Source organism: Salvelinus alpinus, chromosome 31 (genome assembly GCF_045679555.1).
Source record: "Salvelinus alpinus chromosome 31, SLU_Salpinus.1, whole genome shotgun sequence".
Classification (NCBI taxonomy): Eukaryota; Metazoa; Chordata; class Actinopteri; order Salmoniformes; family Salmonidae; genus Salvelinus; species Salvelinus alpinus.
This window is the reverse complement of record NC_092116.1, coordinates 24,655,761-24,679,474: the sequence shown is the minus strand read 5'-3', so window position 1 is coordinate 24,679,474 and position 23,714 is coordinate 24,655,761. Positions and strand designations below refer to the sequence as shown.

General features: G+C 42.7%; 2 protein-coding genes across 3 annotated transcripts; one reads left to right on the top strand and one right to left on the bottom strand.

Annotated features, from left to right (window-relative positions):
* Positions 1-1,264: 1,264 nt before the first annotated feature.
* Positions 1,265-3,927, bottom strand: LOC139561115 (mediator of RNA polymerase II transcription subunit 11). The gene is made up of 3 exons (XM_071377992.1): positions 3,731-3,927; positions 2,927-3,057; positions 1,265-1,810 (listed from the first exon to the last, which is right to left on the bottom strand). The coding sequence occupies exons 1-3, from the start codon at positions 3,798-3,800 to the stop codon at positions 1,667-1,669; spliced, it is 345 nt and encodes a 114-aa protein (XP_071234093.1). The 5' UTR covers positions 3,801-3,927; the 3' UTR covers positions 1,265-1,666.
* Positions 3,928-4,034: 107 nt separating this feature from the next.
* Positions 4,035-23,241, top strand: LOC139561114 (proline-, glutamic acid- and leucine-rich protein 1-like). Of its 2 annotated transcripts, none has more exons than XM_071377991.1 (16): positions 4,035-4,209; positions 4,444-4,614; positions 5,252-5,401; positions 12,160-12,231; positions 13,635-13,851; positions 13,974-14,103; positions 14,274-14,361; positions 14,451-14,539; positions 14,886-14,999; positions 15,088-15,238; positions 15,443-15,602; positions 15,813-15,868; positions 15,979-16,209; positions 19,166-20,005; positions 20,305-21,303; positions 22,386-23,241. In XM_071377991.1, the coding sequence occupies exons 1-16, from the start codon at positions 4,066-4,068 to the stop codon at positions 22,482-22,484; spliced, it is 3,711 nt and encodes a 1,236-aa protein (XP_071234092.1). In that variant the 5' UTR covers positions 4,035-4,065; the 3' UTR covers positions 22,485-23,241. The 2 variants fall into 2 exon arrangements, with proteins under 2 accessions (XP_071234092.1, XP_071234091.1); XM_071377990.1 differs by having other exon boundaries at positions 13,971-14,103.
* The last annotated feature ends 473 nt before the right edge of the window (positions 23,242-23,714 follow it).

The following is a 23,714-nucleotide window of genomic DNA, read 5'->3' as shown; positions in this document are numbered from 1 at the left end:
TGTGGCTTCATTCAACTTGTGTAAACCCATCAACAATTGTCCATGGTTAATGAGATTTATATTGATGGTCACGTTAACAAACAATGTTGCACATTAGTTTTTACCCCTTTTAAATGCACCAGACTGTTACTAACACCCAGAGGATGATGTCATAGGCTGAGGTTATAAACAGGGTGTAATCATAGAAAGAGAATTTCTAGAATTGACATCTCCATTCAAGTCATGTTTATTTCCCTTCTTGTAATTATATTTCTATGGGTGTGATGATGTCAATCAAAACACACTAGTCATGAAGCTTCACAATTAGCTTATAAAGGTTCATAAGAAGGTAATAAACGTCATACTGTGTTCATGTTATGAATGGATCGACGCATGGCATTCTAAAAATGCAGTGTCTTAAAACATTATGAACAATTTAGTGATATAGAACTTTCAGAACCTCCAGAAGCTCTCTTAGGGACCATGTAAATGTTACAATGAGCTAGTTTGTATTTAAAGTGGCCTCTTATGAAGCAGTATGCCTTATGAACCTTCATAGCACCCTTATAAACAGCCATAAAGGATGATGAAACTGTGTAAAAGAAATAAGGCATGAAAGGCTGTCATATATTGATGTCACAGCTAAGGGGGTCTCTTGTGCTTGCGTTAATATTCAGTTATATCATGTTTTATCACTGCATCATAAGGTGCTATGAATGTTTATATGGCATTATAAGACTTTGCAAGAGACCACTTCAGGTAGTTGTGTTACCAGCTTTTCCTTTGTTTGTTAATCTGGATGGTGATTGTCCTCGTCGGTCTATAAACCAGTCAAGTGTAGAGAAAAACAAAAAAACTTAAAGTGGAAGTTCAGTATTTCACAACTTAACCATGGATTAGTTTCCCCACAGACTACTTTCAGGTTGAGGAACCATCTAAAACACTCAGTAAAATACTGAACTTCCCCTTTAAAAACAAAGATCTTCTATTTTTTCTCCCCCTTCCAACTTAGTTGACGTATCATTGGAAATGACTATTGAATCAAGACTTCTATTTTATTTTAAGGACAATTTTAAGCTACTACAACTATTACTACTGCTAAAATTGAGATTCATAGAGAACTATACTTAAACGCTACCTGATAATTTAATAAATTCACAGATAAAGTAAGACAAAGTATATTGTTATTAAGGAAACCAAGATACTGTATAAGCAATATGTTATTTTAGTCAATAAAATTGAACAAAATCACAATGAAAAAAAAAATGTAAAAGGTTTAAAAGCATTGGAGAATATATGTCGCTTCTTTATTTTTTACTGCATTTTAGAAAATGTCAATTTTTAAAAACAGTTAACATACAAAACAGGTCTCAGTGTGTTTATTTGTTAGTGTGTACTGTCTGTGTGTATAAAATATGAAGGAACGTATCAAATGAATAGGGAAATGTAATGAAACACTAACTTTATTACAAAACATAGCCATATACATTTTCTGACTAATATCATATACAAATCAAAAACAAAAGAAAATTATTTCAGTCCCCATCTCTCCGCGGCAGGTGGTGCTAACACACCACGGTGACGCTAACACACCACGGTGACGCTAACACACCACGGTGACAACAAGCCATGGACACGTCCACCTACTGCGCTCTCCCGACCATCGTTCTGGTGTGACTGTTTTCTCTCAGGGTTGTGGATCCAGCATGACTTCGCAGGTGCGTCCCAGCTCTCCCAGTTTGACCCTGGCGTACTCTGCTCTGTTCAGGGCCATCTGACAGTCCTTCCTAGCTGAGTATGTGGAGCCTTCGTGGGGCTGGCCTGTGGCAACCTGCAGGGGAGAGAGAGAGAGAAGGCAGTGTGTGAAAGGGAGAAATGTAAGTGTTCAGTTAGGTGAATGTGGGCCGTTCTGACTAGCAGAATGCTACACTACCAGGTGAATGTGGGCCGTTCAGACTAGCAGAATGCTACACTACCAGGTGAATGTGGGCCGTTCTGACTAGCAGAATGCTACACTACCAGGTGAATGTGGGCCGTTCTGACTAGCAGAATGCTACACTACCAGGTGAATGTGGGCCGTTCTGACTAGCAGAATGCTACACTACCAGGTGAATGTGGGCCGTTCTGACTAGCAGAATGCTACACTACCAGGTGAATGTGGGCCGTTCTGACTAGCAGAATGCTACACTACCAGGTGAATGTGGGCCGTTCAGACTAGCAGAATGCTACACTACCAGGTGAATGTGGGCCGTTCTGACTAGCAGAATGCTACACTACCAGGTGAATGTGGGCCGTTCTGACTAGCAGAATGCTACACTACCAGGTGAATGTGGGCCGTTCTGACTAGCAGAATGCTACACTACCAGGTGAATGTGGGCCGTTCTGACTAGCAGAATGCTACACTACCAGGTGAATGTGGGCCGTTCTGACTAGCAGAATGCTACACTACCAGGTGAATGTGGGCCGTTCTGACTAGCAGAATGCTACACTACCAGGTGAATGTGGGCCGTTCTGACTAGCAGAATGCTACACTACCAGGTGAATGTGGGCCGTTCTGACTAGCAGAATGCTACACTACCAGGTGAATGTGGGCCGTTCTGACTAGCAGAATGCTACACTACCAGGTGAATGTGGGCCGTTCTGACTAGCAGAATGCTACACTACCAGGTGAATGTGGGCCGTTCTGACTAGCAGAATGCTACACTACCAGGTGAATGTAGAATATGCATAACTTTGATGTAGAAAGAAACCTATGCAACTAATGTACTTAGAAAAGCCAATAGGCTGTAGTGTAGTCACATAATGAGAGTCATATCTACACTGGCAAGTTACATTTATATGTTTCAGTTCCCGGTGTGGCACACCATGTGCGTGTGTGTGTGTCTGTGTGCAAGGCCACACATGTTTGTGTCAGTCTGTGTGTCTGTCTGTCTCTTCTTTGTCCTACCTGTGTGAGGTATTTGATCTGTGAGCTGAGTTCAGTCTCCACTCTGCTGACCGAGCCAGTAAACTGACTAAGCTGTCTGTCCAGGAAACTGGCATTGTGCTTGTCTTTAGACAGCTCCAACACGATGTTACCTAGAGAAGATTAACACAGTAAACAGTATTAGGCAGATATGTATTTACGTACAGATACGTACAGATATTGTGCTTGTCTTTAACAACTCCGGGGGATGTTACCTGCAGGAGTCAGAATATGAGCACAGAAATCAACATTATCAAAGAGTAGTCTAGTCTACAGATATAGAGATAATAGAACGAAAATGAAAGTCTATTCCTTCGAGAGCTCTATTTCTAATAGAATAAATGTGTGGCTACCTACCGCTAACTAGTTATATAGAACATGACACCGGTATAGCTAGCTCTGGTGCAGCAAGCCGCACTATGGATCAGAACTAACCCACTGGGCAAAAACTGGTTAAATAAATGTCGTTTCCAAGTCATAAACAAATCCATTTGATGACGTTGAATCAACGAGGGAAACTGATTAGATTTGCAAAGTCATGAACGTAAGGTAATTTCGTATTGTTTTAAACTTTTAACGTAAATCCAATTACATTGTGAAATGTTTTGTTGATTTCACTCAACCAGGTGTACTGTAAATCAAAACCAGACGTTGAACTGACGTCTGTTCCCAGTGGGAATATATAACGTTAGCTAGCTAGGTACGTGTTTCTTATTACAGAGTAGTTAAACAGTTGTTGCTGCAGGCAGGAATAACGTTATACACTAAGTAACGTTAGCTACTAACCGGCGCACTGCAGAATCGTTGCAATTTGATTCTCAACCTCCTCCAAAGCTCTCAGTCGGTCATTCGCCATCACTTTCACTCACTGGGAGTAATACAATCAGAGAAACGAATCTTCCCAGAAGCGGCTACAGCACAATATCGTAGCTAACAGGTTGTTAACTCAATGCATTAATCCAAAATGCTGCTAAACTCATTCATGTCAAAACCACACTACAGAAAGCGAACATCAACAAAAACCCTTCTGAGAAAGGGCGCATAGAAATAACGTCAACACATTCGGCGTGTAAACATTTCCGTCGTACAATGATGACGTTATAGCGTGGCGAAGTGGCAAGATGGCTGCAACAGCGGCTTGGATGCATGGGCCCGCCAATATGCGGTTAGCCGAGGGTCTGGTGTCTGTTCTGAAAGAGCAGCGGCCCGAATATTTACCTGCACTTTTAGCAAATTACCGGGAGCATGGAGTGGTTTCGACTCAGGTAAAATTAGCCAGCTATTATTGGAAGTAGCCACGGATGGCAGCATCCTATCGGCGCTTCAGTCCGTATCATCTGTCTCAATGCAATGGACTCGTGCTAGTCTTTGTTTTCCCGTTTACTGTTGTGTCATAGCTACATAGCTAACTCTATTGAAGTTTTGCTTCTAAAGTGTGTATAGTAGGGTCGATCGCCTGGTTGCTGTCACTTACTTCTCGCTCGGCTTCTAACCCCCAGAGTTCGGCAGCAGTTGGTGGTCTCGTGGGACTCAGCAATGCCAAACTCGGAAACAGCAAAACCAGGTTTGAGGGCCTGTGTCTGCTGTCAGTGTTGGTCAAGGATAGTTCTAGCGATGTGTTCCAGCAACACTGTCTGTCCTGGCTAAGGTCCCTACAGCAGGTCATACAGGTAAGACACACATGTATGGACTGGAAACACCTGTAGACTTTCACCATAAACACACCTATGGCAAACATCTGGGGTCTATTCATTACTTCTTGCAATGGTTATTGTTTCAGAACCAAACGGATGCAAGCAGCACAAACGTAATAAAATGAGAACCTACCTGAATATGTCCAATTAAAAGCTCTAAACGTTTTGCAGCAGACTAAATGTTTTGCAACAGAATCGGTGTAATAAGTACAGCCCTCGATTAAGAAATGCAGGTATTGTAACTAGTAACTTCATCGGTCCAAAACATTCACAATGAGACAAATCAAACCTGCACAACACAAAGAAATAAAACACCTCTTTCTCATCTGAAATCATGGGGATGTCAGAAAGAGCTGGGGTGTATTGATTAGTTGCAGACTGTAGCAAAACGTTTTGCAACGGAAAGTGTCTACTCCAAATGTCAAAAAATATATATAAAAAATTGCAACAAAAACAAGAGTTTCTATTGGACAAATTCAGGTAGGTTTCGTTTGATTCCTAGAGTTTCCTTTGAAAAATGTTTTGCAATAATCCAAATGTTTTGCTGTGGTCTTCAACTCGAGGGTTAAGTTTATTCCATTTACACTTTTTTAAATTCTTCTCTCTCCCCCAGTCCCAGGCCCCTCTCCCGTCCATCCAGCTAGCGGTGGGTGTTCTCCAGGACCTGCTCCAGTACTCCTCCCAGCTACCTGAGCTGGCCAGGGAGGTGGGCCTCAACTCTATCCTGGGGATCCTCACCTCCCTGCTAGGCCTCAAGTCTGAGGTAAGACTAACGCTTAAATTGGGCCAGTACACATTGGTACTGAGTTCTGGCACCTCCTAATTTTCAACAGCTTCAGTACCAGCAGTTCTTATGGAATATTGGCTGTAAAATATGATGAGTACCAACACTCAAAACGAGTACCTGCACCTATTTAATTCCACTTAAAGCACTGTAATTGCGTAGGCTGAGGAATACCATTTGAAGCAAATTGTGATGGTGGCAAAATCTGGAAGATTTATTCTCTGTTGTAGAATGTTTCAGATTGTAGGTAGGGCTGTTGCAGTGACCGTATTTCCGCCACACCGTCAGTCATGACCACAGTCAAATTCCAGGTGACCGTTGAGTCACGGTAATCTCCTCTTATGCACTCTGGATATGTGTTGGTAGTAGAGGTCGACCGATTATGATTTTTCAACGCCGATACGGATTATTGGAGGACCAAAAAAAGCCAATACCGATTAATCGGACGATTTAAAAACAATTTGATTTAAACATTTGTAATAATGACAATTACAACAATACTGAATGAACACTTTTATTTTAACTTAATATAATACATCAATAAAATACATTTAGCCTCAAATAATGAAACATGTTCAATTTGGTTTAAATAATGCAAAAACAAAGTGTTGGAGAAGAAAGTAAAAGTGCAATATGTGCCATGTAAAAAAGCTAACGTTTAAGTTCCTTGCTCAGAACATGAGAACATATGAAAGCTGGTGGTTCCTTTTAACATGAGTCTTCAATATTCCCAGGTAAGAAGTTTTAGGTTGTACTTATTATAGGACTATTTATCTCTATACCATTTGTATTTCATATACCTTTGACTATTGGATGTTCTTATAGGCACTTTAGTATTGCCAGTGTAACAGTATAGTTTCCGTCCCTCTCCTCGCCCCTACCTGGGCTCGAACCAGGAACACATCGAAAACAGCCACCCTCGAAGCATCGTTATCCATTGCTCCACAAATGCCGCGGCCCTTGCAGAGCAAGGGGAACAACTACTTCAAGGTCTCAGAGCGAGTGCCGTCACCGATTGAAACGCTATTAGCGCACACGCCGCGAACTAGCTAGCCATTTCACATTGGTTACACCAGCCTAATCTCGGGAGTTGATAGGCTTGAAGTCATAAACAGCTCAATGCTTGAAGCACAACGAAGAGCTGCTGGCAAATGCACTAAAGTGCTGTTTGAATGAATGCTTACGAGCCTGCTGCTGCCTACCACCACTCAGTCAGACTGCTCTATGAAATATCAAATCATAGACTTAATTATAACATAATAACACACAGAAATACGAGCCTTAGGTCATTAATATGGTCAAATCCGTAAACTATCATTTCGAAAACAAATTTTTTATTCTTTCAGTGAAATACGGAACCGTTCCGTATTTTATCTAACGGGTGGCATCCCTAAGTCTAAATATTGCTGTTACGTTGTACAACCTTCAATGTTATGTCATAATTATGTACAATTCTGGCAAATTAATTACGGTCTTTGTTATGGATAAATGGTCTTCACACAGTTCCCAACGAGCCAGGCGGCCCAAACTGCTGCATATACCCTGACTGTTTGCAGGGAACGCAAGAGAAGTGACACAATTTTCCTAGTTAAAAGAAAGTCATGTTAGCAGGCAGGTTTAAAAATATATACTTGTGTATTGATTTTAAAGAAAGGCATTGATGTTTATGGTTAGTTACACATTGGTGCAACGACAGTGCTTTTTTCGCAAATGTGCCTGTTAAATCATCACCCGTTTGGAGAAGTAGGCTGTGATTCGATGAGAAATGAACAGGCACCGCATTGATTATATGCAACGCAGGACACGCTAGATAAACTAGTAATATCATCAACCATGTGTAGTTAACTAGTGATTATGTTAAGGTTGATTGTTTTTTTATAAGATAAGTTTAATGCTAGCTAGCAACTTACCTTGGCTACTTGCTGCACTCGCGTAACAGGTAGTCAGCCTGCCACGCAGACTCCTCGTGGAGTGCAATGTAAGGCAGGTGGTTAGAGCGTTGGACTAGTAACCGGAAGGTTGAAAGATCGAATCCCCGAGCTGACAAGGTAAAAATCTGTCGTTCTGCCCCTGAACAAGGCAGTTAACCAACCGTTCCTAGGCCGTCATTGAAAATAAGAATGTGTTCTTAACTGACTTGCCTAGTTAAATAAAGTGAGAAAAAAAAATGTGTGTGCTTGTACGTATTTATTTGAATGAGAGTGTGTGTATATACATGTGTACAAACACCTGAACGGCATCAGCCTCAGGCAAACCGGCATTAGTTGTAAAAACACTGCCACTTAGTGTCATTCAAATGTACTTATTATTATGATTTATTGGACTTAAAAACATTTTTTTTTAACTTTTATCTTTGACCATCATTCTATCTCTCACACAGCAACTCCACTCCCACTTGTCTCCAATTCCACATACCAACCCTCAGCTTCCCTCAGCCCATCCCATCTATCTCTGCTGGCCACCCACTTTGGGTTTCTACGCAACACATATCTTTCAACTATACTGTAATGTTTAATGTACAATTTCAATATATCTAATCGAATAGAATCCACTGCGCATTGGTTCTCCGATCCTTGTTACTCTTCATCCTCAGAGGAGGAAGAAGAAAGCCGTTACAATCGCTAAAGATATAAATAAGCTCTCCACAATGAATTTCAATAGAAAACTTGTAAAAATAGACAAGATCCTGCAATCATGGAGAGGTAAATACCTGTCTATTTATGGAAAAATTCCCCTGATTAACTCCTTAGTCATATCTCAGTTTACTCACTTACTTATGGCGCTGCCTACTCCTGATGATTCGTTTTTCAAATCATATGAACAATTTTTTTTTTGCTTTATCTGGGAAGCTAAAACAGACAAAATAAAACGTGCCTATCTATATAATGAATATGAATTGGGTGGGTTGAGATTATTAAATATAAAAGCACTAGACCTCTCTCTAAAAGCTTCACTCATTCAAAAGTTTTATTTGAACCCTAAATTGTTCTCAAGTAGATTACTAAGAACAGTTCATCCATTGTTTAAAACTTCTTATGGCTGAGATCCCGTTAACGGGATCGATATGACAACAGCCAGTGAAAGTGCAGGGTGCCAAATTCAAACAACAGAAATCTCATAATTAAAATTCCTCAAACATACAACTATCTTATACCATTTTAAAGGTAATCTTGTTGTTATTCCCACCACAGTGTCCGATTTCAAAAAGGCTTTACAGCGAAAGCACCACAAACTATTATGTTAGGTCACCGCCAAGTCACAGAAAAACACAGCCATTTTCCCAGCCAAAGACAAAAAGCAGAAATGGAGATAAAATTAATCACTAACCTTTGATGATCTTCATCAGATGACACTCATAGGACTTCATGTTACACAATACTTGTATGTTTTGTTCGGTAAAGTTCATATTTATTAAAAAAAATCTCAGTATACATTGGCGCGTTATGTTCAGTAGTTCCAAAAACATCCGGTGATTTTGCAGAGAGCCACATCAATTTCCAGAAATACTCATAACAAACGTTGATCAAAGATACAAGTGTTATACATGGAATTTTAGATCCACTTCTCCTTAATGCAACCGCTGTGTCAGATTTCAAAAAATCTTTACAGAAAAAGCAAACCATGCAATAATCTGAGTACGGCGCTCAGAGACCCAACAAGCCAAAAAGATATCCGCCATATTGTGCATTGTGCAGTCAACAGAAGTCAGAAATAACATTATAAATATTCACTTACCTTTGATGATCTTCATCAGAATGCACTCCCAGGAATCCCAGTTCCACAATAAATGTTTGTTTTGTTCGATAATGTCCATCATTTATGTCCAAATAGCTACTTTTGTTAGCGCGTTTTGTAAACAAATCCAAAGTCACGAAGCGCGTTCACTAGGAGCAGACAAAATGTCAAAGTTCCGTTACAGTCCGTAGAAACATGTCAAACGATGTATAGAATCAATCTTTAGGATGTTTTTAACACAAATCTTCAATAATGTTCCAACCTGAGAATTCCTTTGTCTGTAGAAAAGCAATGGAACGAGAGCTCGCTCTCACGTGAACGAACGTCACGAGTTTGTGGCACTCTGCCAGACCACTGACTCAAAGAGCCCTTATGAGCCCCTCCTTTACAGTAGAAGCCTCAAACAAGTTTCTAAAGACGGTTGACATCTAGTGGAAGCCTTAGGAAGTGCAACATGACCAATATCCCACTGTATTTTCAATAGGGAATGAGTTGAAAATCGACCAACCTCAGATTTCCCACTTCCTGGTTGGATGTTTTCTCAGGTTTTTGCCTGCCATATGAGTTCTGTTATACTCACAGACATCATTCAAACAGTTCTAGAAACTTCAGAGTGTTTTCTGTCCAAATATACTAATAATATGCATATATTAGCAACTGGGACTGAGTAGCAGGCAGTTTACTCTGGGCACCTTATTTATCCAAGCTACTCAATACTGCCCCCAGCCATAAGAAGTTAATTCTGAGTGCTATGCATTTTGCTAGTATTTTTGCATCACAACATTGAAGTGTAAGGGGCCTCCAGTTTTTTAGATAGACTGGGTCTTTATGTTTGCCATCTGGGTCTTGTTTTAATAATAGAGAAATCAGACCTTCCTGCTGAGTACTTGACAGACTACCATTTCTATAGGAGTAGTTAAAACAATCTAACAATGGAGCTTTTAGTATATAAAAAAATACTTGATATACCTCTACCGGTATGCCATCAAGCCCTGGGGTTTTTCCAGACTGAAAGGATTTAATAGCCTCAAAAAGTTATTCCTATGTAATTTGGCCTTCGCACTGATCTTTCTGTACATTTGTTAATTTTCCATTTTTTTAAATATTATTTGGAAAGAATTCCTTACCATAATCTTCATTCAGTGGAAAAGGATGAGACGGAAAAGAGAACATCTGCCTAAAATAATTAGCTTCCTCTTTTAAAATATAATTCGGAGAGTCATAGATGACTCCGTCTTCAGTAACGAGTTTCTGCAAATAATTTTTTGTTGGCGTTCCTGTATTGAAGATTCAGGAAGAATTTTGTGCATTTTTCTCCATATTCCATCCAGTTTGCTTTATTTTTGTAATAGATTACATGAGATCGTTCTTGAATAAGTTATTTTTGTTTTTCCTCTAACTTATTTTGTCTCTCTAGTATCCATCCACATGTTAGAGCTTTTGCATACTCCCAAGCCCCCCCCTCAAAAAAAAACAGAATTAAAATAATGATTGTGCCTTTTTATATACAATACGTAGCTTAATAGCCTACTGCATATTACGCACATAGATTTAAGATGTCTTTGGTACATAATTGGTCTAACCTATACTGTAAAAATAAAATATTCTAGTTATATCCTTTGAGTGTGGGCTGTATTATTATGCGTTCTGGATGGACTGGTTACATTGTGCTACGCTCCAAACTTCCTGTCCATGAGTCTGGGAGAGAACGTATAGGATAGGTGATGCTGTCGGTTCATTGATTGTTCAGGGCGGCTTACAGAGTTAGCCTTACAATTGTAGTGAACTTGTATTTGGGCATTTAAAAAAAATATTGACATAATGATTAGGCTGACGCTTTGGCTTTAGCTATGTAATATCTCACCACTGTGCGTTGCCATCTCCTCTCTCCTTCATTTCTTTCTTGAGGATGCAGAGAGAGGGGCTGTCAGTAGTTTATTTAAATCGGTTTAGTTGTGAAAACATACAGATGGAACACTGGGTAACCACAGCAATGTGGTTGTAGAGCCCATGATGTATAGAGTTTTGGTGGAACATCACCTGTCGCCCAGCAGTTGATGTGTGACGTGAAATACGTGTTGTTATAAGCCTAGACATTTCTTTATGCAATGCCGTGTGAAAACAGACTTTTGATGATTTTCACTAACAAGAGGAGGATCCCAGCTGCTAATATGTTGAAGGCATATTTTTCAGCTGCTCGTTATACAACCAGAGTAGCCTACCCGGCATGATTTATTAAACTGCGGGAAAGCGGCCTCCATTCACTATTTTGCTGTTAACTACATGTATTTCCCCCCCCCCCCTTTTCCTACCCATTTGATAATGGGCCATTTCTAAATCAAAACAAATTTGACATATTAGTAAAGACACGATTAAATTGAGAATAGTCTAATGGGTGAAAATATGATATGAATACGAAATATATCATTCACAACTAAAGTTGGCAAGTAACTCTAAATCTAGCGTATAGGACCTGTTTCAAATGATCACTTTTACGCTCAACATAGCCACCCGCTCCGGAATGGGAAAAATATCATTTCTATTTTATTCAGCTAAGTTCAATTTTATTCTTCTTACTATAAAATAATGCCACAGGACTTATAAGCATATCTTCTTGTCAGCTAAATGAACAAGCCTACAGCCTATGGCATGGAGCATAGCCAGATAACATACAGTAGGACGACACATTCTGTTCTTCTGAAATACATTTTCTTCACATCATAATGTTTCTTTAGACTTGACTAAAATAAATAACGTATTTCTTGTGATGTTTTATAATATATATTTTTAACTTTTTTTTTTAAATGTAGATGTTCCAAAGGCGCATCAGTGGCTTGTATGGAGACCTGGAGATGCTAAACGTGTTTATGTTAATTAACGGTCAATTACCGTGAGAGGGCAGTCATTAGCATGACCATAACCTGGCTGGCGTTATTTCATAACCGCCACACTCCGAATTGTAGTTACAGTTTGGAAAATACTTGTGTTTTTGTCTCTCCCAGTTTCACCTAGCTGCCATGGAGGGGATGACTGCATGTATGACCTTCTACCCCAGAGCCTGTGGCTCCCTGAGGGTGAGTAGTAGACATCACCCATTCATTAGATTACAAATGAGATGCTTGTCTTTTTGTATTCTGTTTGTTTGGGAGACGCTGTGTTCTATTTCTGTCTCTGCCAATTGGTGTTCTTATGAAGAAACCCTGAGGGATATACGAAGAAGCGGGATCAAGCCAGCTAACTTGCTTAAATGGAAATAACTTTTTTGAAAAATAAGCTTATCATGGGCATGGTCTAATTAACTCAACAACCAAAAACAGATATCCAAGTTTAGCTTTCTTAATGAACCCCAAAATCAGTAGTTATTTCTGGTTGTTTATCCAAGTTAGCAGCTAAATCATTGATCCTGCTTTGTAGTATACCCCTCTGATGAAGGCTACGGGCTGAAAGGCATTGGTGTTAATCCTTTTATCTCTATCTCAAGTTGTAAAATACGTCTAACCAAATCTGCCCTACTACCCCCCCATGGAGGACTCCATCTCTACTTATGGAATCTCAATCGTTTCCCATTTTGAAATATTTGGGAATAGATTCCTTCCCTAGAACGCTCAAATCAATCAAATTCCACCTCAGTAGATGGACTAATATCTCAGTTGCTTTAACCAGCCAAATATCGATTGTTAAAATGAATAAATTACCCAGGCTGAATTTCTGTAGTTCAATGCTTCCCAAGTCCCCCTTCTGGCTGTTGGGATCAAATCCATAGTGCGGTTTAAAATGTATATGACATGTAAGCAAACCCGGATAAAAGTAACAAACTCAACAAGAGGGAAAGACATTGGAGGACTAAACTTTAAATTGTATTTCCAGGCACTAGAATTTCTCTCCATCCTAAATTGGTTTAGACATTACTCTTCTGCCCCTGGCTGAGTATAAAGAGAAATATGGTGTCTCCTATGGCCCAGGAAGAACTGGTCTCCAATGATATTTCCCTTAAACAATGTAAACTACACTTTGGTCCTATTATTGACCACATCATTTCTATTTGGTGCAACATTTAAAAACAATGTAACTGGGAATCAAAATGGCATGCACACACTCCATTATTTCACAAAAATGCCTTGCGATCTGGAGGGTGGCCTTTTGGTCCAAATGTAGAATACGTACCCTTACCGATATCATGGACAGTGATGGTTCGAGACGTTTTAGGGATGGAAGCACCCTTCTTTTTATGTTTTATTTTCCTGTTTATTCTGAATGTATTATTCAGCTTTATTTCTTACCCCTTTATTTTCTTTTGAGTGGCAGCTTACATGTTTTATAAACTTATCATTTGAAATGGATAATGTACCTGTAACCCCTCCCAACAAACAAAAAATAACAAAACAAATACATATTTGATCAAGTTTTTTTTAATCAACTTTCACTGCCCTTCCACTGCTGTGGAATTTCCTCTTCACTGACAATTAGTCTTCAACAGGACAAGCTGGGTGCCTGTTTCCTATCCAAAATGGACAGTGTCAACCCTGAAGTCCAAGAGGTGGCGTGTGAGTGTTATGGTCGTCTGCCTTGTCTGGGCGGAGTCTTGGAGAGAGGGGGAGGCGGGCGTAGAGCCGAGGGATGGACCAATCAGCTTCACTGCCTGCTGGCCTCGGCCAATGGCATGCTGGCACAGCTCTACCAGGGCACAGAGTCCGGTAAAAGAACACTTCTATGAACTGAAATCTTGGAACAACATGGTGGTCTTAGACCAGTGTGTTGCTCATCCATGTCATGAGTATCTGATGTGATTCTCTCTCTCTCTCCTGTGGTCTAGAAGGGATGGTGCCGTATGAGGGGCCAGGTGTAGAGCTACCCTACCCTCCTCTGGACGACACGGACCCCCTCGTCCTCCTCCAGCTCCAACACAGATACAGAGGTGTCTGCCTGGCACTCAAACACACCCTCAGGTAGGTGCACTTTCCTCCAGTGTATAGAATATTTTAACACACTCAAACATACACACTCTGACCTTTATTTGTCTACTGTTGTATTTGAATCAAAAAGTCACTTTTCCAAGTAAAAAAACAAACGTTTTATTTCTGTAAGTGAGTGTTTGACAGTGATTTGTTTCTCTCAGTGTGGACCCGGCCTCTGCAGTGCGTTTGCCTGTACAGCAGGTTCTCAACCTGGTCTGTCGCGCCCTGGCCGTCAGCTCCAAGAGCATAGTGAGTTAACTTCCAGAATGTACAAGAACTGAGCGACCGTGTAGTTGGTGTATGAACACTAGTGTATCTCTGTGTGTCTTGCCTTCCAGAATTTAACAGGTGATGGGTCTGTGCGACTGCTGGTGTTACCTTCCATACACAACCATTCTGTAAAGGTTCTGCATGCTCTCATCACAGCGTAAGTACCCTACTGAAGGCAACCCAAATGCTAGCTGGGTCAAATATGACAAGCTGTATCCCATCTAGTCAAAACCTGTCTGAAAACAAGCAAATTTGTTTTTGGTTGCCTAGGCAATGACCCCCATAATGCAGCAGAACACATCTGTTGTGCTCATGCCAACTCTATTGCTGTCATTTTGTAGTCAAGCAATGCGTTGGCATGACAACACATACAGATCTGGTACTCGGGCTACCCCAGTGCTGGCTTTTAAAATAAAAGTGATTTATTGGGTGTGTTTTATTCATTGGTGGACTGATGGACTTAGTGATGGACTTCTCTTTACTCCCTGTTGTATGTACCTCAGTGTAGGCAGTGGGTTGGTGCAGTACTCAAGTATGTTACAGAGACTGTTCTCTCAGACTCTGTCTGCCTGGACCCCTCTACCTGAAACCAATCTGGGACAACAGCGAGCATTCAGGTAACTTGCGCACACACACACACACACACACACACACACTTTTAAATCTATTAATTTGTTTCCTATGTGTTTCTACTTTGACCCATAGTGCAGTGCGAGTGTCCCTGTACCGAACCTTGGAACTCTGGGTCAAGGTGGGAGGAGCCTCAGCTGGTGTGCTGCAGGGAAGCCCCACCCACTCCGAGATCCTACTGGCCCACCTGCTGGGTGACATCACGCCGGGAGCGGACTCTGTCAGGGTGAAAGCTTAGGATGGTCATTACTATGGCTCTGTCTGAAAAGGAACCTATTCCCTATATAGTGCACTGCTTCTGGTCAACATTATTCACTCACCCTCCTAATGACTCACTGTCTGTCTAACGCCAACCTCCCTTCTTTTTATCCCCCTCCACTTCTCTCTCCCCCTCCACCTCGCTCTCTCTCCGCTCTCCACCCCTCCTCAGCTCCGTGCGGGACAGTCGACAGTGGCTGATCTGGTTTCCAGCAAGCCCTGCCCTAAAAGCCGGAAGCCTGGATTGGGTATGGGCAACGGGGGCGGAGCCTCTCTCCAGAGGAAAGGAGACTCGCTGGCCAATCAGGACACATGCATGTCTGCACTCAGAGGTGAGGGGTCGGGGTTTATCTCAAGCATTTACATTATTAGAGAAGTGTAAACTAAATAAATTATTTTGATTGTCTTTTTAAAATTTTCTTCTGAGTCATGTTGCCAGTGAATATTTGTAGCATTACAGACAATCACAGGTGAATGATATCTTGACTAGCCGTGCTGTGGTGAGAGTACAGGGCCATTTGACTCTCTCTACTTCTTTGCAGCACTGAGACAGATCATACTGACCAGTGGAACTCTGCTGAAGGAAGACGTACACAAGGTCAGTTCTGTGTGTGTGGTATTCTTCTATAAACCTTCCCCATAGTGTTTGTTTATGATACTGTGTGTGTGTGTGTGTGTTTAATGCTTTCTCTCTCTCTCTTCCCCCAGCGTCTCCACGATGTCGTCCTCCCGTTGTGTGTACGCCTGCAGCAGCAGCATGGGGGAGACTGTGGGACCGGGGCTGGGGGTGTTAGTGGTCAATACGGTAGTGCCCTCCCTCGTAGGGAGCTGTACCGTCTGCTCCTAGCCCTGGTCCTAGTGCCCCCACCTCGATGGCCCCCACCCCTCACCTGTACGGTGTCCATACTCAGTCACGGACGCAGGGATAGGAGCCTGGAGGTAGGGGGAAATATGAATGCAGGGACCGCACAAGCAGGGACCCCCCCCCACACACACACACACTGGATGCAGTATTTAGGTATGGAGGGAGAGTAGAAGGGTAGGTGTGGAGGGAGAGTAGAAGGGTAGGTGTGGAGGGAGAGTAGAAGGGTAGGTGTAGAGGGAGAGTAGAAGGGTAGGTGTGGAGGGAGAGTAGAAGGGTAGGTGTAGAGGGAGAGTAGAAGGGTAGGTGTGGAGGGAGAGTAGAAGGGTAGGTGTGGAGGGAGAGTAGAAGGGTAGGTGTGGAGGGAGAGTAGAAGGGTAGGTGTGGAGGGAGAGTAGAAGGGTAGGTGTGGAGGGAGAGTAGAAGGGTAGGTGTGGAGGGAGAGTAGAAGGGTAGGTGTGGAGGGAGAGTAGAAGGGTAGGTGTGGAGGGAGAGTAGAAGGGTAGGTGTGGAGGTGTGGAGGGAGAGTAGAAGGGTAGGTGTGGAGGGAGAGTAGAAGGGTAGGTGTGGAGGGGGAGTAGAAGGGTAGGTGTGGAGGGAGAGTAGAAGGGTAGGTGTGGAGGGAGAGTAGAAGGGTAGGTGTGGAGGGAGAGTAGAAGGGTAGGTGTGGAGGGAGAGTAGAAGGGTAGGTATGGACTGGGCTAAATGTATGACTCTCTCTCACACACGGCTCTGTCGATGTCCTGGTGTTTTGTTTTGTTGGTCTGTGTTTAAGCAACCAAGTAAACATTTCTCGTGCCTCATCAATTACACTTGAAATAAAAACATACTAATATACACACACAACTACACCACACACACTAACTGATATAACACACGCCCCATATTTATAAATGGGGCGGTTGTAGCCCTAAATGCTGATTGGCTGCCAGCTGTGGTATATCAGACCGTAAACCATGGGTATGACCAAACATTTATTTTTACTGCTCTAATTACATTGATAACCAATGGCGATAAGGCACCTCAGGGGTTTGTGGACCCCTTGACTTTTCCCTCATATTGTTATGTTACAGCCTTATTCTAAAATATATTTAAAACAATTGTTTCCCCTCAATCTACACGCAATAGCCCATAATGACAAATCATAAACAGTTAAAAAAAATATATATGCAAATGTGTTAATAATAATAATAAACTATCACATTTACATAAGTATTTAGACCCTTTACTCAGTACTTTGTTGAAGCACCTTTGGCAGCGATTACAGCCTCAAGTCTTCTTGGGTATGATGCTACAAGCTTGGCACACCTGTATTTGGGGAGTTTCTCCCATTCTTCTCTGCAGATCCTCTAAAGCTCTTCCAGGTTGGATGGGGAGCGTTGCTGCCCATCCAACCTGTGCCTCGATATTCAGAGACTTGTCCCAAAGCCACTCCTGCGTTGTCTTGGCTGTGTGCTTAGAGTCATTGTCCTGTTGGAAGGTGAACCTTCTCCCCAGTCTGAGGTCCTGAGCACTCTGGGGAAGGTTTTCATCAAGGATCTCTCTGTACTTTGCTCCGTTCCTCTTTCCATCGATCCTGACTAGTCTACCAGTCCCTGCCACTGAAAAACATCCCCACAGCATGATGCCCCCACCACCATGCTTCACCGTAGAGATGGTGCCAGGTTTCCTCCAGACATGACGCTTGGCATTCAGGCCAAAGAGTTCAATCTTGGTTTCATCAGACCAGAGAATCTTGTTTCTCATGGTCTGAGAGTCATTTAGATGCCTCCATGTGGTCTGTCATGTGCCTTTTACTGAGAAGAGGCTTCCATCTGGCCACTCTACCATAAAGGCCTGGTTGGTGATGTGCTGCGGAGATGGTTGTCTTTCTGGAAGGTTCTCCCATCTCCACAGAGGAACTCTAGAGCTCTGTCAGAGTGACCATCGTGTTCTTGGTCACCTCCCGGATCAAGGCCCTTCAACCTCGATCGCTCAGTTTGGCCGGGCGGCCAGCTCTAGGAAGAATCTTGGTGGTTCTGAACTTCTTACATTTAAGAATGATGGAGGCCACTGTGTTCTTGGGGACCTTCAATGCTGCAGAAATGTTTTGGTACCCTTCCCCAGATCTGTGCCTCGACACAATCTTGTCTCGGAGCTCTACGGACAATTCCTTTGACCTCATGGCTTGGTTTTTGCTCTGACATGCACTGTCAACTGTAGGACCTTAAATAGGCAGGTGTGTGCCTTTCCAAGTCATGTCCAATCAATTAAATTTACCACAGATGAACTCCATTCAAGTTGTAGAAACATCTCAAGGATGATCAATGGAAACAGGATGCACCTGAGCTCAATTTCGAGTCTCATAGCAAAGGATCTGAATACGTATGTAAATAAGGTATTCCAGTTTTTTTGAATTTGTTTGCAAAAAATTCATAACCTGTTTTTACTTTGTCATTATGGGGTATTGTGTGTAGTAGATTGGTGGGATTTTTTTCTTAATTTAATGCATTTTAGAATAAGGCTGTAACATAATGTAGAAAAGGGGAAGGGGTCAGAATACTTTACAAATGCACTATATTTAAAGGAAAACGCCACCCAAAAGCTATCTTTTGGTGTTTGTTTAATTCGTCCACTGTTGATATAGTCCCAAAATGTTTTGCAGGTCAGCAATCAAGTTTTCAATATGTATAACTTTCAAAATACACAAATATAGCCAGTATGATGTATTTTGAAAGTTATGTCTTGAAAAAGGGAAACTGTCAGCAATCAAGTTAACTGTGAATAAAAGGAATGTTTTGAGAGAGTCAACAAGAGTTTAGCTGTATCATGTTACACTCAGGCTGTTGACTAGTTAGACAGGTTTAGAGATACTCTGGGAAGATTTGTATATATCGTAGGAGTATTTTCCACGTATACTGTTATTTTCTCCTTTTTCTTAGCTCAGGCACATTTGTGTCCATAGTGAAATGTACTGGACTAGTGACCTTTGGAATGCACTTGCTTACTGATCTCACTCTCCATCTGTGTCTCTGTTTCTCCCCCTCTCGTCAGGTCTCCTCCTTCTGCACTGAGGCCCTGACCGTATGTAACTCCCTTCTCCACCCCCGCACCCCATCCCTCTGCCTCCCCCTGCCCCCCCTCACCCTCAAACCCAGCCCTGCCGCCTCCCTCCTCACCCCTTCCCAGGCCTCCAACCTCACCCTTCCCACTCTCCTCGGAGGGCCCTTCCCCGGCCGACACTCACTCGGACTAGGCCACACCCTCCTAGGTTCCCTGGACAACCACCTGTCACTGGTTCCTCCGGGGCTCTCTGGCCAGGGCTCTACCCCAGGAGACCTGCTCCTTTCCCCCCATCAGGGCGAGCTGGCAGGGCTGGGGCTCTCAGAGGGCCAGAGACCCGTCTTCATCCGTTACGACAAAGAGGAAGCGGAGGATGTGGAGATTTCACTAGAGAGCGACTCGGACGATAGTGTTGTCATCTTCCCACGGGGGATGCTGATGTTAGAGAACCAAGATGGCACCAGCACCGTGGCCACTCTCCCCGTGTCTTCCTTAGTACCAGGTGGGGTCACTCTCCCCGTACCCGGTCCAGGGGACGACCCAGGCGGGGACATCTCTCTCCCCCTCGCCAATGACCTCCCCTCCACCTCCCTCCCTCACCCTCTCCTCCCCTCCTCCTCCGCTCCTAACTCCATCAACTCATTCCCTCCAGCTCCACTAGCCTCTCTGGTTCCCCCCCTCAACTCCACCGGCGTGACCCAGCTCGGTGCTCCCTCTGTGGGGCTAGGAGTTGGGGCTGACTCCCTCCCTGGAGCCCAGCTCCAGCAGATGTTGCTTCAGGGCCAGCCACCAGTCCCAGGTCAACCCACACCACTGGGTCTCCCCATACAGGTAAAATCACAAAGAAATGTGAGTTATAGATATCTCATTAAAAGCAAGTCTGTGAAGCGGTAGATCTGTTCTATGTGCACTATTTCTATGCTTCCCCCCTTAAGTTTAGTTTTTACGTACGGTTTTGTACACCAGATTTAAATAGCTGAAAATACTATATTTTGGGTTATTTAAAAGATATATGTGGTACAATGGTTCTCTACACTAATGTATTGCTTGTTTCATTACATGATCCGACAGATGTTTTTAGAGATGCACCAGCGTTAGAACCCTTTAAAGTGTTCTATCTCTGTCTACAGATGCTCCAGAACCAGCTAGCTCAGCCCAGCAGAGCTCTACAGCAGCAACAGGCCAGTGAGGAAGATCATTCTGTTATTAATATCAACAGCTCTGATGAGGAAGAGGAGGAGGATGAAGAGATGGAGGATGAGGATGAGCTGGGAGAGGAGGAGGATGAGGAGGGGTTGGAGGATGAAGAGGAGGAGGAAGAAGGGAGCGATTTCCCCGATGAAGAAGAAGAGTTTTATGGAGAAGAGTTTGATGACTATGAGGAGGAAGAGGGGGAGGAGATGGAGGAGGAAGAAGAGGAGGAGGAAGAGGAGGAAGAGGAGGGAGAGATCAGGTCATTGGACAGAGAAGGGAGGAGAGGAGGAATGGGGAGGGAGGAAGGAGAGGTGCTCAGAGAAGTACCGGAGGATGGAGGGATGGGCGGATTCTGTGTGGAGGGAGAGATGGAAGGAGGTATAGAGGAGCTGGGGACTAACAGAAGGGTGTACGGGGAAGAAGGGGTGAAGGCTCAGGAGGTAGAGAGCATCGGCGTGCTGGAGGAAGAGAGGGAGGGAGAGGAGGATGACGCTGATGGAATGAACGACCCGACAATGCCTCAGATTCTGTGTGTGACGGGCGGAGCTCTGGAAGAGAGGGAGGAGCTAGGGGAGGGGCATGGGCAGGAAGTGGGGTCATGTGAGCAGCAGGGAGCCGATCGTCCAGAGGCAACGCCCTCTTCTGAAGGCCCCGCCCCTCAACACAAACAGGAGGCGGAGCCTGCACAGGAAGTGAGGGTGGGCGGCAGCGACCAGCCATCCAATCAGGGAGAAGAACCAGCAAAACAGGGCGGGGACTCTGCTAAAGAGGAAGTTAAGCCATCAGCAGCTCCGAGCGAGACAGAGGGGGAGGAGCCTGAACGAGAGAAAGGAGGAGAAGAGGGAGAGGTGGATGGAGAAGAGGATGGGAGAGGGATGAAGAGGAAGAGGGAGGGAGAGGAGGAAGGAACAGGACAGGGCACAGAGAAGAAAAAGGTAAGAACTCTTTCTCAGACCATCCTTAACCATTCACTTTCCAAGCCTTTTAGCTGATTTTACAACATACACATTTTTTTATGAATGGCTTCCTTGGACATGGTTTGTGTGTAGATACAGTGAGCTCCATAAGTCTTGGGACAGTGAATGTTTTTTTTTGTGTCTGTACTCCAGCACTTTGATTTGAAATTATATAATGACTGTGAGGTTAAAGTGCAGACTGTCAGATTTAATTTGAGGTTCATTGGATGCTACTATGATTACAGATAATCCTGAATGAATCGTGAATAATAATGATGAGGGAGAAAGTTAGAAGCTCAAATATCATGTCCCCCCCAAAATGCTAACCTCCCCAGTTCTTGTAATGGTGACAGGCTAGCATGTCGTGGGCGTATGATATTTGTGCATCTAACTTTCTCACTCATCGTTATTCACGGTTCATTCAGGACAATCTGTAATCATGGTAGCATCCACATTAATGTAGAAGTGTTTAGAAATGTATTCTATTCTTATTTACAATAAAAGTGACTCAAATGACACAATACATTATTTACCATTCATTTTTCTAATCTGAAACACAACCAAAACAAACAGCAAATGTATCTAACAAGTTTGTAGAGTCACAAGCTTGATGTATCATTGCATGCTATGAATATGGGACCAAATACTTTTGACAACGTTAATAAACAGAATAGTCCCCCCTAAAATGGGGGGGACTATGTATAAAAAGTGCTGTAATTTCTAAACGTTATGGATGAAAATACCCTCAAATGAAGCTGACAGCACTTTAACCTCAGTCATTGTATCATTTCAAATCCAGAGTACAGAGCCAAAACAACAACTGTCACTGTCCCAGTACTTTTGCAGCTCACGGTATAACAAGTATCTGTTTTTAGATACAAAATGTTACTTAATGACTGTTGTCCAGTTCCTCAGCCACAGAATAATGTACATCTAACTTCTCTCCCTTTCTCTCTCTCTCCCTCTCTCTGTTTCTGTGTTCTCTGTCTCTCCGTCTCGTCTGTCTCTCTCTGTTTCTGTGTTCTCTGTCTCTCTGTCTCGTCTGTCTCTTTCACACTCAGTTGGATGAAGAAGTCATGGCGTCCATGTTGGCTGATTTTGTAGCCTGCCCTCCGGACGACGAGGAGAAAGGTCCCTCCGCATCCAACCTCCCCTCTTAAAGATGTCCAGCCATGGCTTCGTCACAAAACCATCAGAACAACTTGATTTCTACCCCCTCTTATAGTCTCACATAAGGTTTCAAAATTCTCAGGTTTTCCCGAAATCTCGGTTGCGAAGACTCCGAGAATCGGGAGGGAATAAGCAGGAAATCCTCCGATCAGAATTTCTTGAAAACCTGTGTATTTTGAGAAAGTTACCGCTGCATTTTGCATCCGTCTCACACATGTATTCATGACCAACCTGCAGCTTAGACAATGTTGAAAACATGAACATTTCCAACGTGAAAAATGCCATATAGTCTCTGTATGACTTGTTAATTTCATCTAAAATTGACTTCCACACTCTTTTAGATGTTGGAAATGGACTGTTCCTAAAATAAAAATTACGTTTCGACTTCCAGGAAAGTGAAAGAGTTTGGAATACACTCTGGACTCCATATTAAATTCATATTATATATATATATATAAAAAACACCAGTTAGGTTAGTTTACATCAACCTTCAAGTCTTGGACATCAAATGATTGAAAGACACAGCAGTGAAGACTGCAGCTCTTCAGTAGTGCTGTGTGGTACCCTACAGTTAGAGTGTGTAGTCGTGGTGGTGGTAGCACTGCTGTGTGGTACCCTACAGTTAGAGTGTAGTTGTGGTAGTATTAGTAGTAGTGTGGTTTTGGTCACCTATCATGTTCATGTTTTTGAGGTCTTATATACAGTATCAATTCTTTTTGTTATAAAATAAATAAACTTCAAAGACAACTGCTGAAAGTCTCTCTATTGGTGTTTCAGATGAAGTTTGACTTTGGGACTTTATTAACTCACTACCTACTGTAAAAACTCACTATCTACTGTAAAAACTCACCCTACTGTTAGTATGAATGCTTCATTTAGGTTTCACTTTAAGAGTTTTTTTTTTTTCAGCCTACATAGCACTGTGCTACTCTGTACTTTTTAAAACAGGAAGTGTGTTGAGTGCTGCGCAATATCTAATATATTAGTCTGCAATGCAGGCTGAGCTGTGATCATCTTATTACTCAACGCATAATCTCTCGTGGACAGACATCGTAAAGGTTTTAGTTCTGGGCTAACCAAGATTACTCATAGCAGAACTATCAGACATACGGAATCATGGGGCATCTTGACTGGAAGGTCCTGGAAGTGTCTTGTGTGACCAGTATTACTCGAAGAAGAACTATTGACGATGATAAACCAATGATAAGTGCAACTGACAA

Excerpts from the sequence above, each read along its gene's own strand:
- LOC139561115 (XM_071377992.1), bottom strand. The coding sequence starts at position 3,800 with ATGGCGAATGACCGACTGAGAGCTTTGGAGGAGGTTGAGAATCAAATT. Across the intron at positions 3,058-3,730 it reads AACGATTCTGCAGTGCGCCG|GTAACATCGTGTTGGAGCTG; the intron begins GTTAGTAGCTAA and ends AATCTTCTCTAG. Across the intron at positions 1,811-2,926 it reads AGATCAAATACCTCACACAG|GTTGCCACAGGCCAGCCCCA; the intron begins GTAGGACAAAGA and ends TCTCCCCTGCAG.
- LOC139561114 (XM_071377990.1), top strand. The coding sequence starts at position 4,066 with ATGGCTGCAACAGCGGCTTGGATGCATGGGCCCGCCAATATGCGGTTA. Across the intron at positions 5,402-12,159 it reads TGCTAGGCCTCAAGTCTGAG|TTTCACCTAGCTGCCATGGA; the intron begins GTAAGACTAACG and ends TGTCTCTCCCAG. Across the intron at positions 15,869-15,978 it reads TGAAGGAAGACGTACACAAG|CGTCTCCACGATGTCGTCCT; the intron begins GTCAGTTCTGTG and ends CTCTTCCCCCAG.